General features: G+C 47.7%; 9 protein-coding genes across 9 annotated transcripts; 6 read left to right on the top strand and 3 right to left on the bottom strand.

Annotated features, from left to right (window-relative positions):
• Nucleotides 1–2,739: 2,739 nt before the first annotated feature.
• On the top strand, nt 2,740–4,576 carry ANOM_006930 (OTU family ubiquitin thioesterase; the record flags this gene model as incomplete). The annotated part of the gene is made up of 7 exons (XM_015552186.1): nt 2,740–2,991; nt 3,047–3,133; nt 3,195–3,258; nt 3,311–3,576; nt 3,680–3,951; nt 4,016–4,444; nt 4,498–4,576. 7 exons carry the CDS (start codon nt 2,740–2,742, stop codon nt 4,574–4,576), a joined length of 1,449 nt encoding a protein of 482 aa, XP_015405393.1.
• A 1,848-nt stretch (nt 4,577–6,424) lies between these two features.
• Nucleotides 6,425–7,228, top strand: ANOM_006929 (bZIP transcription factor; the record flags this gene model as incomplete). Its single annotated transcript, XM_015552185.1, has 3 exons — nt 6,425–6,455; nt 6,538–6,846; nt 6,900–7,228. The coding sequence occupies 3 exons, from the start codon at nt 6,425–6,427 to the stop codon at nt 7,226–7,228; spliced, it is 669 nt and encodes a 222-aa protein (XP_015405397.1).
• Nucleotides 7,229–9,100: 1,872 nt separating this feature from the next.
• On the top strand, nt 9,101–11,330 carry ANOM_006928 (sugar porter family MFS transporter; the record flags this gene model as incomplete). Its single annotated transcript, XM_015552184.1, has 10 exons — nt 9,101–9,184; nt 9,243–9,387; nt 9,446–9,586; nt 9,637–9,701; nt 9,755–9,800; nt 9,858–10,447; nt 10,505–10,754; nt 10,823–10,919; nt 10,982–11,108; nt 11,178–11,330. The coding sequence occupies 10 exons, from the start codon at nt 9,101–9,103 to the stop codon at nt 11,328–11,330; spliced, it is 1,698 nt and encodes a 565-aa protein (XP_015405389.1).
• Nucleotides 11,331–11,525: 195 nt separating this feature from the next.
• On the bottom strand, nt 11,526–13,821 carry ANOM_006927 (putative C6 transcription factor (Gal4); the record flags this gene model as incomplete). The annotated part of the gene is made up of 6 exons (XM_015552183.1): nt 11,526–12,374; nt 12,426–13,117; nt 13,173–13,489; nt 13,544–13,638; nt 13,702–13,731; nt 13,789–13,821. 6 exons carry the CDS (start codon nt 13,819–13,821, stop codon nt 11,526–11,528), a joined length of 2,016 nt encoding a protein of 671 aa, XP_015405396.1.
• A 1,405-nt stretch (nt 13,822–15,226) lies between these two features.
• Nucleotides 15,227–16,491, top strand: ANOM_006926 (uncharacterized protein; the record flags this gene model as incomplete). Its single annotated transcript, XM_015552182.1, has 3 exons — nt 15,227–15,439; nt 15,633–16,100; nt 16,168–16,491. The coding sequence occupies 3 exons, from the start codon at nt 15,227–15,229 to the stop codon at nt 16,489–16,491; spliced, it is 1,005 nt and encodes a 334-aa protein (XP_015405386.1).
• Nucleotides 16,492–16,785: 294 nt separating this feature from the next.
• ANOM_006924 (60S ribosomal eL37 domain-containing protein) lies at nt 16,786–17,829 on the bottom strand (the record flags this gene model as incomplete). Its single annotated transcript, XM_015552180.1, has 4 exons — nt 16,786–17,133; nt 17,251–17,322; nt 17,458–17,621; nt 17,708–17,829. Coding segments are annotated over 4 exons (498 nt in total), but the record flags the coding sequence as incomplete, so codon positions are not given.
• On the top strand, nt 16,928–17,326 carry ANOM_006925 (uncharacterized protein; the record flags this gene model as incomplete). Its single annotated transcript, XM_015552181.1, has 1 exon — nt 16,928–17,326. One exon carries the CDS (start codon nt 16,928–16,930, stop codon nt 17,324–17,326), a length of 399 nt encoding a protein of 132 aa, XP_015405388.1.
• A 399-nt stretch (nt 17,830–18,228) lies between the features above and the next one.
• On the bottom strand, nt 18,229–19,644 carry slu7 (mRNA splicing protein SLU7; the record flags this gene model as incomplete). The annotated part of the gene is made up of 1 exon (XM_015552179.1): nt 18,229–19,644. One exon carries the CDS (start codon nt 19,642–19,644, stop codon nt 18,229–18,231), a length of 1,416 nt encoding a protein of 471 aa, XP_015405383.1.
• Nucleotides 19,645–20,010: 366 nt separating this feature from the next.
• ANOM_006922 (DNA-directed DNA polymerase zeta catalytic subunit REV3) lies at nt 20,011–25,186 on the top strand (the record flags this gene model as incomplete). Its single annotated transcript, XM_015552178.1, has 2 exons — nt 20,011–20,245; nt 20,304–25,186. 2 exons carry the CDS (start codon nt 20,011–20,013, stop codon nt 25,184–25,186), a joined length of 5,118 nt encoding a protein of 1,705 aa, XP_015405382.1.
• Between the last annotated feature and the right edge of the window lie 208 nt (nt 25,187–25,394).

Here is a 25,394-nt window from a genome sequence, read left to right as displayed (position 1 = left end):
ACGCACTACTACCACCACTATCACCGAAGATCTCACAGCCCCCCAGTCGAACAAACACCGTTCGGCATTTGCATTGGATCGAATGTGACCGGATGGTCGTTCCGAATTCTGGCTATTGTTTCATACCACTATATCCAACAGAAGAAAGCGTATGAAACTATTTGCTATCTCACTTGGTTTGGGCACCTTCTTGAGTTATAACCATGGGGGAAAATGCCAATAGTCGAAGAACCGCACGTTGGTATCAAGTTCATGATCCACTTCTGCGAAATATCACCGGTGATGTCGGGTAAGTCTGGAAGTCACCGTAACTAGTGTTTCTCCGTCCAATCATGGAGCAGCGGCATATTGTCAGTGCCAGTAGTATCGGGGTTCTTCCTGACAAGACGGCAGTAAGGTAGTTTGATCGTCTGTACGAAGGACAGACCTCATACTGATGGATAGGTAGGGTAATCGACTAATAGATAGACGAGGGAAAGTTCAGTAATATCAGGGTCCTGAAAGAGGCAGAGACACCGAGGGGAGGGAAAGGAAGAAAGTAAAAAATATATATACTCTGTATGTATACTAGTAATAATAAAAATAAATAAAAAGATAAAACAAAGTAGCTTCTGGATGGATCGTCATTTGAGGATCCATACAAGTTCAAACCAACCACTTAACCGGTTGTTCCGCTGCATTTGCTACGCTAACTGACGTCCACCACCTCACCTCCATTCATGATCATTGATCATTACTCTCTTGATTAACCCTATTAGACTGGTGGTTATCAGTAAGTTGAGTTCTCTCTTCTTGGTATATCACGCTCAGTTTTTTAATTTTATTAATTACGAGATCTTAGATTTTTTTTTTACAAAATTATATACTATAGCTACTTGTTCTAATTCTTAGTCTATTTTTTTTATCACCCATCGGCTGCAGATTCTCATTATTGACATTTGAACCAGGGCCGAATTTCATTAGTTTCTACTTCATGTGCAGGTCATTTCATTTTCCTTTTCTTTTTCCTGCCCTTCTCTCGTTTTCCCTCCCCACCCACAAATTCCATTCCCGCATCGTCCTATGACAGCCCCGTCGTAAGTAAGTCCACTGACCGTATTTCTTTTATTGGTTTGTGTGCTATTCAACTTGCCCATAATTTCTTATTTTTTTTAACCCTCTGATCGGCTACACTCCATGGATTACCTTCTTTTAAGGCTTCTGACTGGAGCAAGCCGTGACTAGTGGTTTGTTTTCTACCAACAAGACCCTATTAGTTTCACCACTAGCTATTCCAGTACTAAAGAAATCAAAACCCCGCGCTGTCCACCGATCCTCAATCAACCACGAAGAAGCTTCTCCCCACGAATGTGTTGGTGATATTAAATTCCCTTATTAAACCCAGATCGTCGTCCGACCCTATCCCATTTTCTCCTCGCTAGGTTCCTCGGATCCCTGTCGTCTTTCCATCTTATTCCCGTTAATATCTACTATTTTTCTTTGAACATCATCGATCTCACCCACCGCCTCCCCCTTGACAAGGGCAATAAAAGTATCCTCCATCGCATCATTTCCTGCTACTGCTGCTACTTCATTTTACATATCCGCATACACACCTCAGGCACGTGTATGCACAGTTGTCGTAAACGAGACGTCAGAAGGTCTGAGCCCATTTTCTTTCTTCCTTTTTGATTAAACATTGTTACTATACTTTTCATTCTTATCTTAATTGTTCTTTTGTGACGATGATAAATCAGACTGCCACGTCCTCCCCTCGTTTACTCTTGATTTATTTATGCCTTTTAGAATGTTTTTTTTGTGTTTGATCCTCTACCACCCACTTTTCTGCGTTGATATAGAGTTATTAATTACCCACCTTTACAAAAACCAAAACAAAAACAAAACACCACCAAATCACCCCCTTCGAATCTTCGACCACTGTTCGTTCCACCAGAAGGGCAAAGTACCAGTAACTCTACCATTGGAGTTAACCCTTCAATCATTGGTCTTAGGTGGAATCATTGCCCGATTTAAACTTTCACTATCATTCGTTCTCGTCCCCATCCTTGTGACCTTCACGAGGGGACAGACCACCGATCTAGAGGTCGTCTGTCGAGTCGGTGGTTCATCAGAGACTGGTTGGATGTCACATCTGTGATATTGTGTGTGTGTCTGTGTTTAGCTCTCGGGCTTACACGCAGCTGAGGACCTAATCTTCAACTGCCTTTTCCGTCATCCATGCTGTCATTCCCTGCTCCTTCTCATCCATCCTCGTGCTCTCCTCATTGGCTCTCTCGTTCGGCTTGGGATCCAGTTGTCCACTCTTGATGCTTTGTTACACAACTACCCACACCGTGTGCGGCTGTGGGTATTGTTCCTCCTCTCTATGATCACTTGCCTGTATCCCCCCGTTATTGGTGCATCTGATTTTCTAGATCGTACCAGTTGCTTGGATTCCTTACATACAAGCCGTTGTCTGGTCTGTGCGCTAAGATAGTGATGAGTAGGTTGTCATCGTCGACGATCCGCCGAGCTGATCCGGTCCAAATTTTCTTTGGGGCATAAGGCGCAGCAGGGGGCACAACTACCTTGCTTGGAAGATGCTTCTTTGTCTTGTGCGTATCTTGCTATGATCGTTGATGTTCCCTGTTGCCATGAAGCAGGCTGACACTGTCGGACGTTATTAAAGACATTAAATTACTTGTGAATCTGCACCTGAAAGGTCCTTGAGGCTCAGAACTTCCCTGAGTTTTATATGCGATGTCCTTGGCGGATGTCCCTTGGAATCATCCCGGTCTTCTGAATCACCCTCTCCCTGGTAGACAAAGCTCCACAACCAACTTATATCACCACCACTCTCCCCATTCATCAGCCTTTTTCGACTCCGGGTATTCTCATCCACCAAGTGCCGTGTATCCTGGAAATTCCGCTTTCTTCAACATGAACACCCTCTCCACAGAAGAAATGGAGCGGTTCCAGAAACTGTCCAACGAGTTTGAACCGGACATCCAGGTAAGTCCTGCTGAGCCCCAAACTGACCATGCAGCGTAACTAACGCCAAATCAAGGGCCCTCTAGTGTCAACGAAACAACCAAGCACTGCTATCGCCATGGACTATGCGAGTGCTGATCCTACTTTTGTCGCAAAAACTAGCGTATGTGGCTGCTCCTTGGGGTTCCTACAGAGCTACAGAATGCTAAACATCCCAACCATAGGCGCTTGCAGTAACCCACCCATTCTCCCGTATTATGAAAGGGGATGGCAACTGTGGCTGGAGAGGTGATGATTCTCGCCTTTGAGATCTCGTACCACGCTGACTCACTTGATATAGCTGTCGCATTCGGATATTTCGAGAATCTTTTCAACCTGCGCGACCCGCTCCGACTGCGCCATGAGCTGGACCGGATCAAGTCGTTGAATTCGCTCCTTGATCAGGTCGGCCAGGAGGAGGCATTATATGAAATTTTCGTGGATGCGACAGAAGAGCTCTTTAATCAAATATCAGACGCGATACAGAACGGCATCCGCGATGATTCCTTTCTCGTAGACGCTTTCAACAACGAATACAATTCGAGTGCCATCATAACGCATTTCAGAGTCAGTAGCAACCCTTACGTGCTGTCCTGTTTCCTCCCTTATGGATACCAGGCGCTCGGAGTTTGTTTGGCCAACGATGATTGACTTTTTGCAAACACAATAGCTTCTGACAAGTGCATGGATGAAACTCAACCCTCACCGTTACCAAGCTTTTCTCTCGCTGCCCCTGGAGCAGTATTGCGCAACCCGAATCGACACGGTCAGGACGGAGATTGACGAAGTCGGCCTCCAAGCTTTGGTTGACGGTGTGATCGAGCGAGCTGGGTTCGCGGTTGAGATCTTATACCTCGACCGCAGCGAAGGCGATGCAGTGACTCCTCACATGTTGACTCCCTCCCGGCCAAATGTTGTGACCATTCGTCTACTATATCGCCCGTGAGTAGAAGCTTTGATGATGACCCTTTTCAAGGCTCACCAAATGCGCTAATCTCTTATACAGGGGCCACTATGATTTGCTCTACCAAGCTGATCCTACTGTGAATATGGAGCCTGTGGTCAATTATCAATACGCGATGACCTCTAACTACACCCCCTGGGACCAAGGTGCGCTCTCATTCGATGTGAATTCGAGTCTGATGTCAATCCCGAATCTCATGATGGATCCAACTTTTGGGCTTGGTCCTCCTCCGATCCCTGCCGCACCGGCCAGTCCGTTCGAAATCTCGTCGGCTCCAGATGTCTATCAACCTCCCATGCACACCTCGCCGCCTGTCCCTGTGGCATCTCCCCCACCTCCTCGGATGTCAGCACCTCCACCGATGAGCTCTTTACCCAGCCGCTCGTCCGACGGGCCACAGATTCGGCTAAATCCGCTGGTTATGAAGCCTAATCTAAGCCACTCTCTTCCGGTCACAACGCCATTTAAAAAGTATGTCCGCTCCGTTGCAGACCTGTAAATGACCAGCACTAATATTTGGGTAGCTCTCCCTATAATCAAGCTCATTTCCAGAACCAAGACTTTGAGCCAATTCATTGGGAACCTAGTGAATCTCGCAAATGATTCTCGATTATGTTCCTAATGCTGATACTTCAATACCCCAAATTCGGGTCGCTACGGAGCATCACGTCCAAATCTTTCTCTCTTATGATTAGCAATCAATGACCTCATACTACGCTCGTTGACTAGCTCCTAGGCTCTCTGAGCAGCGTTCTTTCAAGGGAAGGCTGCTATTATCGCCACTCTCTCGGCGGAGGATCTTTGGACTGTGTCATTTGCTTTCGGTACAATCGAGAGTTCACACCTCCACTCGCTTCCTTGTCTCTTTTCTTCATCTATTGATCTGTCTGTAAGTCTGTTGCTTAGCGTCTGTCTTACGCGTTGCATGGGTATGAGCGTGATTTTCAAGTTTTGCGTTTCAGATCATTACAACAGATATTATCTGGGTGGAGGCTATTTAATAAAATCTGCCTCTTTAATGAACGAAAACGCTCCTGCCCTCATGTTTGACGAGGTGGGCTTCTACCAACATGGATGACCTTTCCACTTCTGAACCAAATTGGAGTTTTCCAGGTTGTAATTGCTTCAAGACAGTAAATTGGTGCATCTCTTCAGAGTGAACTCTTAATGGGATCAGGTGAAATATTCTTCAATTGTCCTAGGCGTAAACTTCAGATGCACCACATGAGGTTTCTGCAGCTGGACTTACCTACCCTTGCTGGTCTCCATCTTGTTAGGTTTTCCAAGTATTAAGCTTTCCATTCCAGTATATCCTCAGGACTCGGGCCATAATTTGCTTTTACCGTAAAGCATATACAAGTGTAAGGGAAACCATAAACTCATTCCTTCTTACCTCCGATATTACAAAGTACAATGCGGAGGAAATTCAGGCGCAATTCGGTGGCAATCTTAAGTTAAATACAGCCTTGAGAATCGCGATGATAAGATTTCTGGGACCTTCCAGATACAGCTAGGGTGTTGGAGGTGGCCCAGGGAGATCCGAGATTACGATATACTCCCAAGGCTGTATAAAAGAGAACTAGGATGTGGTGCTTGCCTAAGTCACAAATTAGAGAAAGTGTTGAAGATCTACAGTTGACGATAGAAGGAATCCAATATCTGAGGAGTCTTTGACGCCAGAGTTCAATTGCGTGAGGATGACATACTCTTAAACATCATTGGGTATGCAAGTTTAGATATTTGAAAGAATCAGACATGTAGTTATAAGAATATGATATGTAGGAGCTATGCCTGTCAGTGGTTGGGTTCAGTTCGTACATGACTTTCGACAGTCTAGCTGGGCAATTGGCAATGACCTGGGTTCTTTTGTCCTCCAACGCGAGTCCTTATTCGAATGAAAGTGACAGGGCAGAGCCCTAGCTTACTCGATAGTACTCCGGAGTAAGGATGGTAGCATCGGGGACTCCGACGCGCGATTCTAGACGTCGGGCGATTTGCTTCTAGTTGGCCCACATCTTTGTTTGAAAAGGTAAGTAGGTTTCCGGGGACCAAATTTCCATCCATTTGGTTTAGATGGATATTACAATTGTACGTATGAGCTTGTCCAATAGGGTCATGCTCAGAAATATTGTGTGCATCCATGTGGGAAGTTCTACTCTTCATGCAGATTTCAGTACTGTATTGTTCTTGAGAGTATTACAATACTGATACGAACCCATGCACATTACGGACCCGCACAGAGTGGACACTAATTAGAGTTTCGACTCCAGTCTTTGATCTGAACTGACTCAGCCACTCTTCGGACCGCAGATAAAACGGTTCAATCCCACCCTACCTTCTTCCTTTTCAACCTCATCACCTTTGTCCTGCACGAAGGACTGAAACCGCCTTTTTCTATCTTTTTGGCAAGACCCCACGGGCCTGAGAGAGGCCCGTCCGCGCAATACAATCATGTCCACCGCAGTGTCTTCCGCCGTGGCATGTATTCAGCTCGCAGCAGCCTTCTACTACCAGGCGCAGCAACAGTAGTTACGATTCCCATCAAAACCACCTTCATCCCGCAGACCTCTATTTGCAATCTTACGATCCGCCCTACCACCCCAACCCCCTTTCCTACTCTCCGCAGTCGTCCCTAGAATCACAAATCAACCCATCCGGTGATGAGTTCACTGGCCTCGAATCCTGGGATACTTGGGCTACGCTCGATGCCAGTTATTATCAGCCATCGATAGCCAGTTCGACTGCTCTCTATCCGACACCTGTTATAGAATCACTGCCTACACCTGTCAATAATGATTTCACTTCGATCCTGGAACTTCATGACTCTCAAGAATTCCTCCAATCCCTTGATGCTGGTCTAACATGTCCTGAAGGTTCGTTCAAGATTTCTTGGATTGTTCTATATGATGTATCTAACCAACCCCAGATTACTGTCCTGAGCCCGCTGCCACTTTGCCGCCTCCACCTGCAACCATGACATCGTCCCCCAGCTCATCGTCTCCTTCCAGCGAGTCTGTTCCTACTCCATCAGTTTCTGGCCCTGCAAAATCCACCAGCACCTCTCGCATTGAGAAGCGCCAGCAGAATACACTAGCTGCTCGCCGGTATCGGCAAAGGCGAGTGGATCAGCTGAAGAGTTTGGAAGAGGAACTGCGCAAAGTGAAAGAGGAGCGTGATGCACTAAAGATGCGCGTCTCTAAGTTGGAAGGTGAAACGGAAGCCCTGAGATGTCTTGCCGGACGGCAAAAAAAATAGTGACCTATCGCTCTATGCTCTATACTTCTGGATATGTAGATTAGTGACATTATAATTGAGAGGGATCTTGCCGTCATAGTTCGTCCATTTAGTGCCCCCTTCACCGTAGGAAATAATCAATACCTGTAAGGATTACAGGGTAAGCAAACTAGATCATCCAAGCATGGCAGTGCAAAACAGTGAGAAAATTGTATGTGGGGCTCTGACGATGTCGACAGATAAAATTTAATCCTTCATGTGTAGGATATAGAATCTTTCAGAGATGGATTTCTTCATGCCCGTAGAAATTGTGGAGTAACAAACGGAGGGCAATTAAAGTGGATTCAAACTGACCCTATCAATCAAGGTTCCGTGGATCGTCCCGAAGGGTAACAAATATCATACTCAGTATCTGTATGACATTTCAGTACCATATGGGGTATCAGTGATATACACTTGCCATCAATGTTTTAACCCGCCTTGTCAATAAATCGGATTCAATTAAGATAACTCGTTTTTCTAGTATAGTGTATTTCATCTTCGACTTCATAAAATCCCTACACCTTTTTATACTAGAAAGTCACTATCATATCATGCATGTATGATGCTCGCTGTATCAAAACTGTATGCAAGTTGCATACAGTATGATTACAGCCGCCATCATTCACTAGTAATAATGAGCGAGAATGACTCATGAGGACAGGCTCCGATTGGACAAACAGACCCATATTCAGGGTCGATTGTTGTACGCGGGTCCGCAAACCTGATGACCTTTTTTTAGCCTTCCTTCGGGAACAAGTGATTAGTATGCACCTGGAGGATATTTGCCAAGGGATTAAGTTCAATATGAAGTTATCAATGGGTTACTAATATTCGCAAGATGAATGAACGTCATGTCATGTGATATTATCTGGACATGACTGAGATATAGTGATGAGAGAAACCCAGTGTCAGAATGACCTGCTCATTCTGCCAAGTTCACTTTATCGAGCTATTGTATGTGACTTGATCGAGAAAGCGAATGAGGGACCTCGTCGACTCATTGATGCTTGAGTTTGGAATCCAAAAGCCCATCAAACGGCAAACTAAACAATGTGCATGCATATCATCGCTGAGATGAAGGTCGATTGTATATCGACGTCAACCTGCATTGTCGACTGGCAAGTCAAAGTATGCAATGGACTTAACAACACTATTCATAATAAGAATCGTCAAACGGAATCACTCTATAGTTGGTCTTTACCATCCTGCTTTACAGAGCTATGCGCCACAGCATAAAAACCAAGCAAACTTTGGAGAACAGGGTCTTCTAATACTAATATCCTTCACCACAGGTCTCTTTGACGTTTACCGAAACTTTTTTGGCATCGGGGGATGGCCGACCGGACCGTCCCATCGTCCCGAATGGCTCGTGGAATACACCCAAATCAGTGACAAGGAATCCTTCCCCTCGTCGATGGGAATTTTAAACTCTTTTTGAAAGCTTATGTTGCACTTTGTGTCTCCAACGACTCCAATGGTTTGATCTACAGCCTGTACAACAAAGGTAGATATCCAACTTCAGACATCCCGATGATGAGCGGGTCGGAATTCCGCCGTCTTGAGTGGCCGAAGCAGCCGAGAGAAGGAGATCGACATTTAACCTTTCCCCGCATTTTAGCATCTCATGATGTCGTCCGCCGTTTGCTTAATGTACTCATTGGTCGGAACACTGCCCTCCGTTGCCCTTATAAAGGATATTCAGACTGCAACGGAGCACTGTCGTGCGATCAACCTCACTCACCCCTCGGAGGTCGACCGAAAACAGTCGAGAGAACTGATGTATATAGAGCGCTGTGGTGTCTACCGCGCTACTTCGTTATGTGATACTATACAATGCGCTGAATCGCAGAAATGGAATCAACAGTTATAGACCATCGCCCTGGAGGGGGCTTTGCCCTCATCTACCAGAATCCCTATTTACTGGGTGTCGCTTCGGTGAGCGCATACAAGTATGGCTATTTGCAAAGGCGACTGACCGTGATACCGGCTGCAGTTCTCAACTCTGGGAGGACTCCTCTTCGGATATGATCAGGGCGTGGTGTCGGGGGTCATCACAATGGAGTCCTTTGGAGCGCGATTTCCTCGAATATACACCGACAGTGGCTTCAAAGGATGGTTTGTGTCGACACTACTCCTCGGTATGCGTTCCCAATCTCATCTCTTGCTTCCGAACAGAGGATAGCTTACATAGTATAGCTGCATGGTTCGGATCCCTAATCAACGGTCCAATCGCCGATCGACTTGGGCGGAAACTGTCCATGAATGTCGCCGTCGTTATCTTCGTGATAGGATCAGCTATTCAATGCGGTGCCGTGAACATCCCAATGCTCTTCGTCGGTACGTGGCATGCACACATAGAGCCTTCAGCAATACTGAAACCAGCATAGGGCGTGCAATTGCCGGTCTGGCCGTTGGCCAACTAACCATGATCGTGCCCCTCTACATCTCAGAGGTATAGCACCTCAACTCACACCGCAATATACCCCAAAGTCTCACCCCGTCCAGGTCTCCATCCCCGAAATCCGCGGTGGGCTCGTCGTCCTCCAACAACGTAAGCCCATACCCCTCCAAACGCAAACCGCCAGCATACTAACAACCCCAAAAACAGTCTCAATAACAATCGGCATCCTAATCAGCTACTGGATCGACTACGGCACGAACTACATAGGTGGCACGCGCTGTGCCCCCAACACCCCCTACACAGGCCCCGTAAAGACCACACCCACCTTCAACCCCTACACAGACGTCCCGCCCGGCGGCTGCACAGGACAATCCGAAGCCTCCTGGCGCCTCCCATTCGCTCTCCAAATCCTCCCAGCCCTCATCCTAGGCCTCGGCATAATCTTCTTCCCCGATTCCCCGCGCTGGCTGGCGATGAAAGAACGTGACGACGAAGCTCTAACAGCGCTCTCCAAGCTCCGCCGCCAGGCCAGAGACAGTCCCGCGCTGGTGAACGAGTTCCTCGAGATCAAGGCGTCGATTATGCTAGAGAATACCTTCGCCCGGGACCATTTCCCGGGCTTGTCTGGTCTCCGGCTGCATGCTGCGCAGTATGTGTCGTTCTTGACGACGTGGGCGCGGTTCAAGAGGTTGGCTATCGGGTGCTGTGTGATGTTTTTTCAGCAGTTTATGGGGTGTAACGCCATGATTTATTACGCCCCAACGATCTTTGCGCAGTTGGGTCTGGATGGGAATACTGTATGTGATGTTTATGCTCTTGGTTTGGGTGTTCTGGACTCTTTCTGACATGACTAGACTTCTCTTCTTGCGACGGGGGTGTATGGCATCGTTAATTGTCTCAGTACTCTTCCGGCGCTTTTCTTGATTGATAAGATTGGTCGTCGGATTCTGCTCATGTCTGGTGCTGTAGGGACTTGTATCTCGCTGGTGATTGTGGGTGCGCTTATTGGGGCGTATGGATCCGATTTGGTCAACCATAAATCCGCTGGGTGGGCAGGTATTGCCTTCATTTATATTTACGATATTAACTTTTCCTACTCTTTTGGTGGGCTTGCCTTTACATGCTTCCTTTGGTATTGTGAAAGAGTCAATTGCTGACTAGGTACAATATAGCTCCCATTGGATGGGTCCTGCCCTCAGAGATTTTCAACCTTTCCATTCGTTCTAAGGCCATTTCAATCACAACGTCGGCGACTTGGATGTGTAATTTGTGCGTTGATCTAATCTTCTTCGGGAATTCCGTGTTGATCGTTGGCTGACATCGCATGCTAGTATCATTGGATTGATCACCCCCGATATGCTCGAGTCAATCACGTGGGGTACATATATCTTCTTTGCGGCATTCTGTCTCCTTGCGTTGGCATTCACTTTCTTCTGTATTCCGGAGACTCGTGGAAAGGTTTGTGGCTCATGGGCTTTACAACTGTACACCAAGATCTGTCCTGTGCTAACCGAAGCCTATTATCAGACATTGGAGGATATGGATCTTATCTTCGGGGACACAGCAGCCCACGAAGAGAAACAACGTATTGTTCAGATTGAGGCTGAGCTCCGTGGCACGCAGGGGCCCAATAAGGACACCTTAGTGAAGCCCTCCGTGCAGCAGGAAGAGTACGTTTGAGACCCTCCCCCTCAACAAGTGCCTCGCACATAACGGTGCACGTTTTCGACATTGGCTGTCCGGAATCGGTAAACATACCACGATTATGTCGCTATAGTAATCGCGGAAGAATTTCACCTATATATATACGACACAATCGTTCCCCAGGGTAATGTCTATGGTCCTGGTGACCACCGTATCGTAACCGTTGCTAGTTCAAGGAAACTCGGCCTGTGGTGTGTAATTGACCCAATCAGAAAAGTCCATCCCGCCTAAATTCAGCTCCTGGTCGACATCTGGGAACATAGCACCGAAGGCCGGGTCATTAAACAGCTGGTCAGGAAACTGCATCAAAATAGGCGGCTGACCTGGTGGCCTGTCAGCAGTAGTGCTCGTATACGCAGGTGAGCAAAGCCGATTAATGACTTCCAGACAACGAGCCGCAAGCCGATTACTACTCAGTGAGGGATGCAATAAGAGGTTTTTAGTCGCTTCGATGTCCTGAAGCCAAGCTGGGGCATCTGTGCTGGTAGGGTCTGTCATAAGCAAGATGATAGGGATGACACCAGCTTGAAACAGGAAGTAGAGCATATACCATGCTCCTATTCTCGTGCAGAGATAGTTGCTCATGAAATCACTGATTGAGGAGATGGTCAACCGCGCATTTCGAAGACACAGCATTCTACATTCGGCTTCAAGAGGATCTTCCGGTTCATTAGATGAACTAGGTGTCCATCGTCTCGAAGCCCAGCGAAGGAGGATCGGTCTATACAGAAGAACCCGGAGGTTCCAGTGTCGCCACATAAGCCGGTTTCGAACCAAAGCAAAAGGATCGGATTCTGATGTAAAGCTTGGCTGCTTGAAATAATCGGGAAGGCCGTTGTACCATTCCTCCAACGGTTTCTGGAGACTTCGTGTCTCTTCCGGGGTAAGAGGCGGCGTGGAGATGAGGCGCTGGTAGACGCTGTTTGTGAGCAGATGGAATCTGGCCTGAGCGATCATTCCGGAGTAAATAGTAGGACCGTTAATTTCTGGGGGCAGTGTGGTCGTTGACGCGGTCAGGGCCTATGTGTCATTGTTAGTAATTTCCCATGCGTAGGTCGCAAGAATCCTTACATCATCCTGGATATTGAGCACAGGCTTTGCGTCCATGACACTCTCCTCGGGAAGAAGAATTGGTCGACCAAACGTCTTCGCAGCACCGCTATCAAAGATAAAGACTCCCCACCACAATCTTCTCCTCATCTCTTTCTGAAGAAGACTTATTTTCCACCCTGGAAATTCTTTGTGAAGACCAAGACTCATAGCCATTCTAACGGCCAATCCTAGAAAGTTCCACCCAGTATTCGGCTTGTTTCTCTTCTGCGCATAGTTACTCAAGAGTAGCAATGCCTGAACGAGAGTAAGGTTGCCGGTTTCGAATACTGACACTTGCTGCAAGTGACCTCTGGCTTCCTGATAGAAAGTAATATCCAGGTCTGAGTTATCGTCTCCAACACTCCACGCCCCCAATGCTAAAATGGTGTTCAAGAGTATTTGCCACGCCTGCCCATGTCGGCGAGTGGCTTGTTCATAGAATTGAGCTCTGAAGGTGGACTCATGCACAAAAGGATAGCTCCGGTGGTAGTTCAAGAAGAATGCATCTATAAAAGCTTGTTCAATCACACCAGACGGCGCAGTGTTCAGAAGCTGAGACTTCAGAGGTACTCCTTCCGGGCCAGCGTTTGGTTTTGCTGATCCTACCGGAAAGTTCAAGTCAAATCCGTGCTTCAATAGAGCTCGAAGTGGCACAACACTTGAAGATGCCCCTGCAAAGAAAGCCAGTAAGCAAGATGACATCGAACAATTTCAACGGATACCAACCGAAATATCCTGTACCCTCCGGCTTGATGGATAGAGCTGCCATGCCATCCGTCAAGTCACCGACGGTGATTTTGTTTTCAGTCCAATCAAATCCATCAGCCTGTTGCGGGAGGGCTTCCGGAGCAGGTTCCGTCCTGTCGGCTTCAGTTTTAGCAGGAGTGGAATGTCTAGAAGAGGATTTAGACGATGGAGTTGGTTTTGGGCCTTCATGATCGTGCAGAAGTGATCGAACCGTTGCGTCCAGATCACCGCCTGGGAAGAGTCTACCTAGAGCTGTTTCAAAAGCTTGTAGACGGTCTTCCACGTAGGTTAGGTGTCTGAAATGGGGCGTCAGCAAGCAGGACACACGTCTAGCAAAGGGGGGCACATACTGTCGTGTTAGGGGGCTCCGAGTAATTTTCGGACTATACTTGCATTCCTTGTTCAGCTGCCTACATTGCGCACAAATTGGCTTCTCCTTGGAGCACTGGATTCAACATTAGTTTCGACTCCATAAATTGATCCCTCCGTGTGGGAGGTATGTTCTAACCTTGGACTTGCGCAAGCGGCATTCGTCACACTGCACGATGGCCATATTAGCAACTTTATTCTCTTCTTATACATGGAGGATACTTACAGCATAGGAATGAGAATCTCGTGTACTGGTCATCTTTATCGATAAGAGTCTGCTTTCCAATATCGGAAGTCTTGTGCACGCTGACAGTTACACAAAACGGGTGTCATCTGCAAGAAACCGTTAGTATCAGCTATTATACTATATCCGGTGGTATATGTCCAAAAAATAAACTGATAGCGTGGGATAATGTAAGGATTTGGCTTGCCATTTTGGGTGTCTGGCTAGGGTCGATTCCAATTTACAAAACTTTAATGTGTTCAGAAGGTAACATAGCAAGATTGAAAAGCATTCTGGAGAATCGATATACGAAACAAACTAGGACCAAAGCAGGGTTATGACGTTGACGGTGGTGGGGTATCCATGAGGGACGGACTTAGGAAAAAAAAAAGAGAGAGAGGAGGCAGAACACAGGGACAGACATGAGACGACATGGGCTCAACTCACGACAGGCATGGAAAGGAATCAATTGTTCATGTCACTGGGACTGAACTGGAGAGAAGTCAGCGACAGATGTAAACCCCCGAACCCATATACAAGAAGAGAGGAGGGCAATATCTGGCTGATCGGATGAATGCTTCCGCATTGAAGGAATTCACGATGCTGATTGACGCTCTGGGTGATGTGGGGGAAGGCACCAGTCAGGTGACGCGTCCGTGGGTTTGCCTCTCGGAATTTCAGGAACCAACTTCGGAGACTCAAACAAGATTTCTCGATTCCTATGCAGATATTACTCCAAATTTATATACTCGGGATTGCTATTAAGATGATAGGATCCACAGTGCGTATGAAATTGCATTGGAAATGCTCATGAAGGCCCATTGCTTCTCTTTTAGAGCTTGAGGTACAACTATATATACTACGGGCACTATAAATATTGGTCCATATGTTTGATAAACTACGCCGTGCCCCATATTTCTTCCCCAATGATGATACAAGTATCCACCTGCCTGAAAAATCTTTCCTTAAAAAGTATGATATGTGATATTCAGACAAGCACGGATATCAACTGCCTAACCTAGTATGTGAGTCTGCTGTTGGGTATATATGCTTTGAGACAATACATTGAAGGAAGCCCCAATATGTCCAATAAGCCTATACTAGACTGGTATACTATAAGAGCTCTAAAACAGGCAAATACAACAGCATATTCTAATTATACCCAGGGAGAAGTGGAAAGCAGAAGGCAAAGCATGTTGTGGACAAGATGTATACCTCAGGTGTCGTTGATCCGTGATATGAAAGTCTTGGCGTAGTGGAAAAGAAGATCAACCAATCATACAATCAGTTTGGACTTTTCTCTGATACAACGTCATTTTTTCAAATCACCACGGAAATCGTACAAAAACAGTCGAAGGCCATTGCTGCGACTGATTCACTTTTTCGTGTTTACGCCAGAATAAGCCCGCGACCCTTGCGCCAACAGGGCGATCTCTCGACCATGCCCACCCAACCACCCCTCCCACCCCTCCTTGCGCCCTATGTATCGTCTCTGCCGCAATCGTCTCTCACAGTCTTATCCTCCGTACTAGGCGCAACGGGGAATTGGCTAGTGTTGCGCTTCCTCTACGCGGCGCTGAGTGTGCCTTCGAATCCTGAAACCGCGTTTGGACTGAATGGAAGCGATGGGGTGAAGAATAGAAAAGTCGTGCTTGTGAGTTTTCTGCGGGGCTGGGAATTTTGGAGATCCGAAGCGAAAAGATTGGTGAGTTTCTACCCCTCCATGTATGTCATCTATTGCGGTTTTCAAGTTTGAATTGTGTGCGGCTTTATCTGGTTCCTTGAACTTCCTCAAAATGCAAATTTAATTTCTTAGTACCCGGTCATGAATATTGACAATGTACTAGGGCTTGGACCTTGCACGCCTCACAGACAAGCGCCAATTTGCATTTGTTGATGGGCTATCTGAGCTATTCTACAATCCTACAACTGCCACAGCAGCCCCTCAACCAACATTCCCTGGCACTGCCGCTCCCCGAACAGTCCTCCCCGTACGATCCCAGCCGAGCCCTGTATCAGCGCGAACCCCGCACCCTGTCCCGCGGCCGGGCAATGGCAGTACAAACCCAGCTTCAAGGGAAATCGGACCAGTCAAACGACTGCACCTGTCGGGAAATGGCACCGCAGCTCTCGATAATCTCGAAAGAGACATCGCTACAGTGATCAAACAATTGAAGGCTCCTACACCCGGGGAGGTAGAGGAACCCGAGGTCCTGTTGATCGTCGATCAACCAGACTTGCTGCTTGCGGCTACGGGTCCGAGCAGAGGTATTGGGGCTACGGAGATGGGAGACTGGGTTATGGGATTACAACAGGTACGTGCTAGCCACTGGAGGAGCCACCGTCACGATGCATGAATACCCCTGCTAACTAAACTAGCAGAATGCCCATGCAACGATCTTGACGCTTTCCTCCGATTCACCGTTGATACATAATGCATCTGCATCGGCTCCCCAGCCGGCAACACCGCTGGAAATCGAGCATGCAGCATTCGCTATAGGATCGGCCCACAGGGCCCAAATGGTCATGCAGCTCCGTAACCTGGAGACCGGTGCGGCTAGGGACGTAAGCGGTGTGCTAAGAGTTAGCAAAGGAGGCGCCTGGGGACAAAACGAGGTGGGTGCGGAGGGCAACTGGGAGGAGAGAGAAGTATTATACTTCATGCAGAGGGATGGAGGCGTCAGCGTGTTTGGTAGAGGGGAATAGACTGGATAGAAAGTGTCCATATATCAAATACTGGCGTTAAGGCGCATGGTGATAGAAAGGGCCCTGCAACATGACATTGCCGCAATCTCGTGGCTCAACTTAACTGATCCGGCTGAAACCAGTCTATAGAGCAACAGGAAAGCTCTTACGCTGCGGAAAGTGCGTGAACACGGGTAGACAGATCACATTGGATATTATCTCAATATTGTATCTGCCTGGACATGGGATATTCGCCAGCCATAAACAAGGAAGGAAATTCATGCATGCTTTCCCTTTTGATACTCCCTATCGAAGACCCCAAGAAATTTTCCGTCTTTCATTTGTCGTCGTTATTCTAGGATAAACATGCTATGACGGCAAAAGGAAAGACCATCCCAACACCAACTCCAGGGGAAAGCGTCTTTTTTCGCCTTGCATTGAAACTCGGCTACTTCAAATGCCAGGCCTTATCATACCAGCCCTCTCCAGCCTCCGAGAACGAAAACGCGACGTCGGGATTGATTTACTGGCTCTCGGGGCCACGAGCGCCCTTGGGGGTGCCGGTCTGGAAGCCGTTCTTGAAGCGACGGTGAACCTCCTTGAGGTGCCTCATGCGGCCGGTACCGGTGGTCTTGCGGCGCTTGGCCTTCTCGCTCCAGTTGACTGTTCCAAGAAAATTCGTAAGCCTCACACTCCTCATATTCACATCACATCTCCCAGTAGATCCACGGTCGGCCATGCAAAGGGACAGGACTTAAGGTATAACTCGGGGATTCGTACACTTGCGAGTCTTAGCGGAGGGGTAACCGCAGCTGGAGCATGTCGACTTCTGGACGTGGAAAGAGCGGCGGCCTGAATATCCCAAACGCAAATCGCAATCGGTTAGCTCATCTGAACACCAACATTCCTCCCGAATTTCCTAGCTGTATCCCCTATAGAGATCGGCAAATTTTGTCGGGCAACAATTCGGAGTGATGAAATACTGACCACAACGCCTGCAGAGAGTGTGAGTCTTGTTGTGGCGCTTGCCAAAGCTGGAGGTACCCTTCGCTGTAATCGGTGTCAGTCTGCAAAGTCTTGTCGGCGTCGAAGCAAATGCTGCTGGTCGGCTGGGATATCGAGATTGTACGTACTCATCTTGAATTATGGAACTGCAGAGGAACACGATAAATGTCAGCAAAAAATTATCCGTCACAAAATCCTGCGCTCCGAAATCATATGGGGGCTAGTGACCTACCTGGCGATTCCGCTGAAGGGCTGGTTGTCGTTGTCGTCGTCGCTAGGCGTATCGGAAGTTGCGCGCTGAGATCTGGGGCGCCGCCTGCCGCTTAGCGAGTGTGTGTCACCAGGGCTTGTGCCCTGGTCCCGTGACTCCGTATCCTCCAAAGGGAATCATCAATCACATGATTTACTATTGTTCTCCACCCGAGTATTTGAACTAAGCCCGACATGGTATTAGCGTCGATTTAAGGTATCCTTTCCGGGATCCATGATACCTTGAGTATAGCTAGAATAGGGATGGACTTTTCAGATCTATAACAAGACAGCAAGCTTGAATCTCACATTCTATTTACAAATATTCTTTTTCCTTATTTACCACTCGATTCTTCCCGATGACCTTGAAAATAGCCATGTAAGGTAACGAATTATATTATACACTGTTTACAGGGTATTTCATCAAAAGCGCCCGGCGCCCCATATTAAACTGCTGTAAATAAATAAGTAAAATTGATCAAGACTGGGAGGGATCCATATAGTTCACTGCTCAAGGGTGTCATTCCCTATGAACTTAGCCATAGGATCATCTGCCGCGAGACGACTTTTTTTATACGATTCCAACTCCTCCTCGGTGATACCAGATTGTACTTCCATCAACGTCCTCTTTTTCGACCTGGTGCTGGAATCCTCTGTTCTTTTCTCGTCAATGCCCTGCTCTTCATTCGGACGTTCTGTTGCATCTTCGGCTTCAGCTTCAGGCTGTTCATCTGCTCCATCGTTGACATCTAGCATCAGCATCTTATCTGCTTCTTCGAATGCCCTCTTTCCATCTTCGCCGGTGCAGTAACTGTTCTTCACCGTGGAGTAACAGCAAGCATATCCCCACTCAAAGTTGTGCCACCAGCTGCCCCATACGGACGTGTGGTTGTTGGTGAGGATATCCTCCGGGTACTTTGATTTGGCGGCTTTCTTTGGCGCGCCCTTAATCGCCCCGGTCTCGTCGTACTCAACGAACCTCTCGTTTTCAACAACCATGGTATCTCGTAGCGGTGTCGGAGCCAGATGCTCTTCACCGCCATATTTCTCTAAAAGTGCTTTACGCTGGGCTTGGCGTTTAGCTTCAGTATCTGCCTGTTCTTTCTTCCGCAAGATCTCTCCAGACGTCGGATTTGCTTGCAGGTGAATCTTCTGCCGACCGCTTTCCTGAGCTTCCCAGGCATATTTTTGGGCTTTCTCAAACTCCGCAGCATCGCCGGAAGCGCGAACGAAATTTTCCTCAGCAACAAGTGCTGCGGCTTGATCTTCCTGAGCGCCCATATCCACCATCCGTCGCGTCTTGGGATCATATTTCGCCGAGTCAAGATCGAGGTTGAGCAAGTATTTCGCAGTGTCTTCTCGGATACGTAGATTGCGGGTAGCCGTGCTTTGCTGTCTTCCCATATCAGATTCTTCAGCATACCGTGCCTCCTCTTCCGCACCTTCTTCGTCATCTTCACCATCTGCGATCTTTTTTTGCCCAGTTATCCGTTTAAGCTTTTCAAGCTCTTCGTACTCTTCTACCACCTGACGATATTCGCTGGCATCGTAGCCGTTCCATCGATCTCTTTTGGCATCCCATCCCATATCAACGTTCTGCACCACCTCGTCGGCCTGAATATCTTTACCAGTCCACTTCGCACCCTGCTTCCGAGGCCGACTAAGGCACTCCTTTGTTTTGTGGGTCATCGCGCCACAGTTCTCACATGCGCCTTTCCGATACTTGGTCGCAGCTGGACCGGCACGCTTGCCGCGCTCATACCACTTCGACTGCTCTGTGGTCTGCTTCTGCAGACGTTGATGCTCCAGGTAATCATTTGTGGAATCGTCATCTATATAGAACGGCTTCTTTGAGATGAAAGACGGAATATATTCATTGCGCTCCTTCGACGCCACATCGGCGGGTTTTCGCGATGACATTGTGACGGTGTGCCTTGAAAGATGTAATGGACCGGGGTACTATAGAATTGGCTGTATTGCGATCGTAACCGTGACGCGAGGGTGAACCTGTTCGGCGGCCTGCACTTTGCCGCGCGAGAGCAAGACCGTTGCTTGAGTTTGGAAGATCGCCTGATAGCTTGATAACGGACACGTGACCTGGTGTTCTGTCCGCGCTTGGGAGGCGCGTAACTTTTAGTGGTTGCTACACGTCATGGTTCCAGTCAACTTCAATTAACTTGACATTCCGGATGGCGACGCCAGTAGCGTGCCAGCACGGGTGATATGAGTTCACTGTATACACGCTGGTCATGTCGCTGACAGCTTGCGCTGTCAAACACGCAATCGATGGAGCCCTTTCAAGTGCGCCTTAATTGCGTGGATCATTACCAAGCTGCCCCATCCGAGTTTGATCCTCCGTTTCCTTACAGGGATCCATCTACCGAGAAATATGATAGACCCAAAGTGCCCGTAATTAGGATATTCGGCGCTACGGAAACAGGCCAAAAAGTATGCGTCCATGTTCACGGCGCGTTCCCGTACCTGTATGTCCCATACGACGGTGATTTAAGCCCAGAAGAAGGTTTGTCTATCTAGCGTACCTTAGCCTGATAATGGTCCAGGCTAAACTGTGTATACAGTCCGCCGTGCTATTAGGGATCTGCACACCGCAATTGACCACGCCTTGGCGTTAAGTTACCGTCGCAATGCACATGACAAAAAGGCTGCCTTTGTTGCCCATATTACCTTAGTAAAGGGCGTCCCCTTCTATGGCTATCATGTGGGCTATCGTTTCTTCTTCAAGGTCTATCTTCTCAGCCCTATCTATACGACAAGACTAGCGGACCTATTACTCCAAGGAGCTATATTGAAGCGGTCTTTGCAGCCTTACGAAAGCCACTTACAATACATCCCGCAATGGATGTGTGACTATAGTTTGTACGGCTGTGCATATATGAAGTGTAGCAAAGTCAAGTTCCGATCCCCAGTACCGGAGTATCTCGAATTGACTAATTTATCGCATCGCTGGCATGATCGATCTATACAACCAGATAATATCTCGGATGCGTCAGAACTTCCTAAGCAAAGTCACTGTCCCCTAGAAGTGGATGTTTGTGTGCAAGATATCTTGAATCGTCTCGAAGTCCGCGAGAGACCTATACATCATGATTTTACAGAGTTTCTGAAGCCAGTCGACCAGAATGAGAAACTTGTTCCGAGTATGGAAGGGCTGTGGAAGGATGAGACGCGCAGGCGAAAGAAACGTCTGGGACTAGCTGATTCTGGCAGTAGCCCGTTTGACCCCGAGGAGCTAATTTCGCTATCAGCAGCTACAAGGGAACGCTATAGAGGAGAGTGGATCCATGAGCAGGAATATCGTCAGTTGACACTCCGTACAGTCGCCGAGGAGAGGCGTCAATATGGTGATGGGGACGTTAATGTCGATAATTTTCTCGTACAGGACCCCCTCGAGAAAGATATCAAGACTGTTCTAGAGAGTGTTGAGGACCTTTATCCAGATAACAATACGTTCCCGGATTTGCAAGCGCCTCAGGATCTCGAAGTAAATGAATCAGCGAACGCAGGTGCTTATACTAATGAAAATGTGGCCTTACCTGCAGCGTCCGATAACGGCTCATACTGTTCAGATGACGATGACATTGCCGATCTTTTCTCAGAAGAAGGTAACGATGAGGAGGAAAGAGATGGTTTTGACGACCCTCTGGTAGATGCGTTCTCTGATCTACCCTTTGAGGAACACCGAGAGCCGAATGCGCCCCTGGCTAGCACTTCCACCGACTATAAGCCTTTCTTCGACCGGACAGAAGGCTCATCAAGTAGACATCGCTCTAATACCTATACACAAGGTAGACCGGAACATATCAATAGCCAGGCGAATATCAGAGAGGACATACGGAGGGCAGAGAGATCCCTCAAGCGCTCAGAAAGGGAAATAATTGATCATGCCCGATTTAACAAGAGGCCGAAATACGCCTCGAAAAGTCGTGTTCAAACTTCGGAACATCATAATGAAGAGTGGGATCAACACGAAGGTTTTCGAACTGATGATAATGACAAATTTAAGGATATGGCACGTAGCCATGAACCATTCAGTTCGCTTTCACCTTCGCAGTCACAGTCTCTTACACAACCAAGGGGTCATTATAAAGGCAGCGGACTGAATAGCAGGCTTAGTTTTCCAGTCGTTAAGGATCCAAACGACCCCATGACGATCCTGCGCTTCAGCCAGGATGGCGGTTCTTTGAAGGCAACACAGGAGATAGAGGATTTAGCCGAACCCAATATAGACGCTTCGAAAGATGTGAGCGAAGATAAGAACTCGCTGCCATCCCTGATGTCATCCACAGAAAGCAAGTCCAACATATCAAGTTATTTTCTGTCAGAGATGGCACCGATGATCTATGAAACATTCAACATACCGCAGAACACAAAGATATGCTGTTTGCGGCGAACTTGCCCTAGTCCTAGCGAGGTGTCGTCTACCCTTAGCGATCACGGCCATCCGGCTGTTATCTATAATAAAGCCCATTACAGTGACCAGGGTGATGTGCCAGATCGCCCACGAGACTATGCAGGCAGGGAATTCCGCTTACAAGGTAGTGGGATACATTATCTCCCTGACTTTGATCCCAGCGGGCGGTCACCTGCGATGCTTGGCGAACAAACTTCGATACTAAGAGATAGACAAGAGCAAGAGCAAATTGACCAACATATCAGGGAGCTTACTGCTTCCAGAGTCTGGGAGTTCGCCCCTGTGCCGCCAAGCCGCTCCGAAGTTGTACAGTGGTTCGAGAGCAAACAACGGGAACCAAAGACTGAACCTCTGCTGCCAGAGAGGCATTTACACGAACCGAACACGAAACTTAATTTCCTCTCACAGATCGAGGGCCCAACACAAAAGAACGAATATGGATTCAAGTACTCGCAGAAAGGAAGGTCTACTAGTGTCGAACATCAGACCCATTATATGAGCATAATGAGCTTAGAAGTTCATGTAAATACTCGTGGTGTACTTGCTCCAAATCCAGAAGAGGATGAGATATCCTGCATCTCCTGGTGTATACAATCTGATGACTCGGATCTCGATGCTAATAGTCACCTTTCGGGTGTCCGTGTTGGGATGGTCTTTCAGGGTGAATATGACAAACCCGAAGAAAAGATTTCTAAGGCTTTGAGAATCGACCTGGAACATGAGCCAACGGAGCTGGACTTGATCAACAGACTAGTGGATCTTGTCAGGCTGTATGACCCAGACATAATCACCGGGTATGAAGTTCACAACGGCTCTTGGGGATATGTGATCGAGAGAGCTAGAAAGAAGTATGATTTTGACATATGTGATGAACTGTCGAGAGTGAAGTCCCAGGCACATGGCAGGTTTGGTAAGGATGCTGACCGATGGGGATTCAACCACACATCTTCCATTCGAGTGAGCGGACGACATATGATCAATATCTGGCGCGCTATGAGGAGCGAACTGAACTTGCTCCAATATAGCATGGAGAACGTCGTATTCCATCTATTACATCGACGAATACCTCATTACTCGTTTCGCGATCTCACCGAATGGTACCAAAGTGGAAAGCCTCGCGATCTCATGAAAGTCGTCGACTATTTCGTTTCTCGAGTGCAAATGAACCTTGAAATCCTAGAATCAAACGAGCTAGTGCCGAGAATCAGTGAACAGGCGCGACTATTAGGCATCGACTTTTACTCGGTATTTTCTCGAGGTTCCCAATTCAAAGTCGAATCTTTGATGTTCCGGATCGCAAAACCCGAGAACTTCCTACTTGTATCGCCGAGCAAGAAACAAGTTGGCCAGCAAAATGCTCTTGAATGTCTTCCATTGGTAATGGAGCCCCAAAGTGACTTCTATACCAGTCCCCTTCTAGTCTTAGACTTCCAATCACTATACCCCAGCATCATGATTGCCTATAATTACTGCTACTCCACCTTCCTGGGACGAGTACATCAATGGAGAGGCCGAGACAAAATGGGGTTCACTGAATACCAGAGACAACCACGACTACTAGAACTACTCAAGGACAAGATCAACATCGCACCAAACGGCATGATGTACGCGAAGCCCGAAGTACGCAAATCGCTGCTCGCAAGGATGCTCGCCGAGATCCTGGAGACTCGAGTCATGGTCAAAACCGGAATGAAGATGGACAAGGACGACAAGGCGCTGCAACGTCTTCTCAACAACAGACAACTCGCCCTCAAACTAATCGCGAACGTCACATACGGCTACACATCAGCATCATTCTCAGGGCGAATGCCCTGTTCCGAGATAGCCGACAGCATCGTTCAATCGGGGCGAGAAACACTAGAAAAAGCCATTGCCCTGATTCATTCTGTAGAGCGCTGGGGCGCCGAGGTCGTATACGGAGACACAGACAGTCTCTTCGTATACCTCAAGGGACGCACTCGCGACGAAGCTTTCGATATCGGCGAAGAAATCGCCAAAGCCGTAACAGAAACGAACCCCTCGCCAGTAAAACTTAAATTCGAAAAAGTCTACCACCCATGCGTCCTTCTCGCCAAGAAACGCTACGTCGGCTTCAAATACGAACACAGAGACCAGAAAGAACCCGAGTTCGACGCAAAGGGCATCGAAACAGTCCGACGAGACGGCACACCAGCCGAGCAGAAGATTGAAGAAAAGGCACTGAAGCTCCTCTTCCGCACAGCAGATCTAAGTCAAGTAAAACGCTACTTCGAGAAACAATGCACGAAGATCCTCCAAGGACGAGTCTCCATTCAAGACTTCTGCTTCGCCAGAGAAGTAAAGCTCGGCACGTACAGCGAGCGAGGCCTTCCCCCTGCGGGCGCCTTAATCAGTACTAAGAAAATGCTCGAAGATCCTCGTCTAGAACCCCAGTACGGAGAACGAGTCCCTTACGTCGTCGTAACCGGTGCCCCGGGCTCAAGATTAATCGACCGCTGTGTACCACCAGAGACAGTCCTACATGATGCACAACTAGAACTCGATGCTGAATACTACATCACTAAAAACATAATCCCGCCGCTAGAACGAATCTTCAACCTCGTGGGCGCCAACGTCCGCCAATGGTATGATGAAATGCCCAAAGTGCAACGCATTCGCCGAGTAGAAGGAACAGTAACTTCCACCGGCAAGGATGCCAGAAAGACTATTCTTGAATCGTATATGAAGTCTTCTACCTGTATCGTCTGCAAAGCCAAGCTGGACGATACTGATGTTCCGATCTGTGCTGAGTGCATGCGACAGCCGCATATCTCTCTGCTCGATTTGGTTACTCGCCAACGACATGTGGAGAAGAGTGTTTCCGATCTGCTGCGTGTTTGCCGGTCTTGTATGGGTGTTCCGTTTGGTGATGAGGTGACGTGTGATAGCAAGGATTGTCCTGTTTTCTATTCGAGGACTAGATATGTGGCTAATTGGAGGCATACTAAGGCCGTTTTAAACCCCGTGATCAAGTTATTGCAGGATAAGAGTGAGAGTGAGTTGGAATGGTAGAGTGGTGTTGGATGACTGCTATTACAAACTTTACTGAGAAACAAGGCGTTGATCATTAAAAGGAGGTTTTTCTGTTTATCTATGAGCATTCCCTGGGAACGGGCGTTGGTTAGAACCTAGGTATAAGATCGTGTATGCTAATCTGCTCAATTACTGTATAATATCATCCTCCTATGGTATGGTAGTTCATATTGACGATGAATTTATC

The sequence above is a fragment of the Aspergillus nomiae genome (genome assembly GCF_001204775.2).
Source record: "Aspergillus nomiae NRRL 13137 chromosome Unknown contig00206, whole genome shotgun sequence".
Lineage (NCBI taxonomy): Eukaryota > Fungi > Ascomycota > Eurotiomycetes > Eurotiales > Aspergillaceae > Aspergillus > Aspergillus nomiae.
Note: the sequence above shows the minus strand (reverse complement) of the source record. Positions and strands in the feature narration are given on the sequence as shown.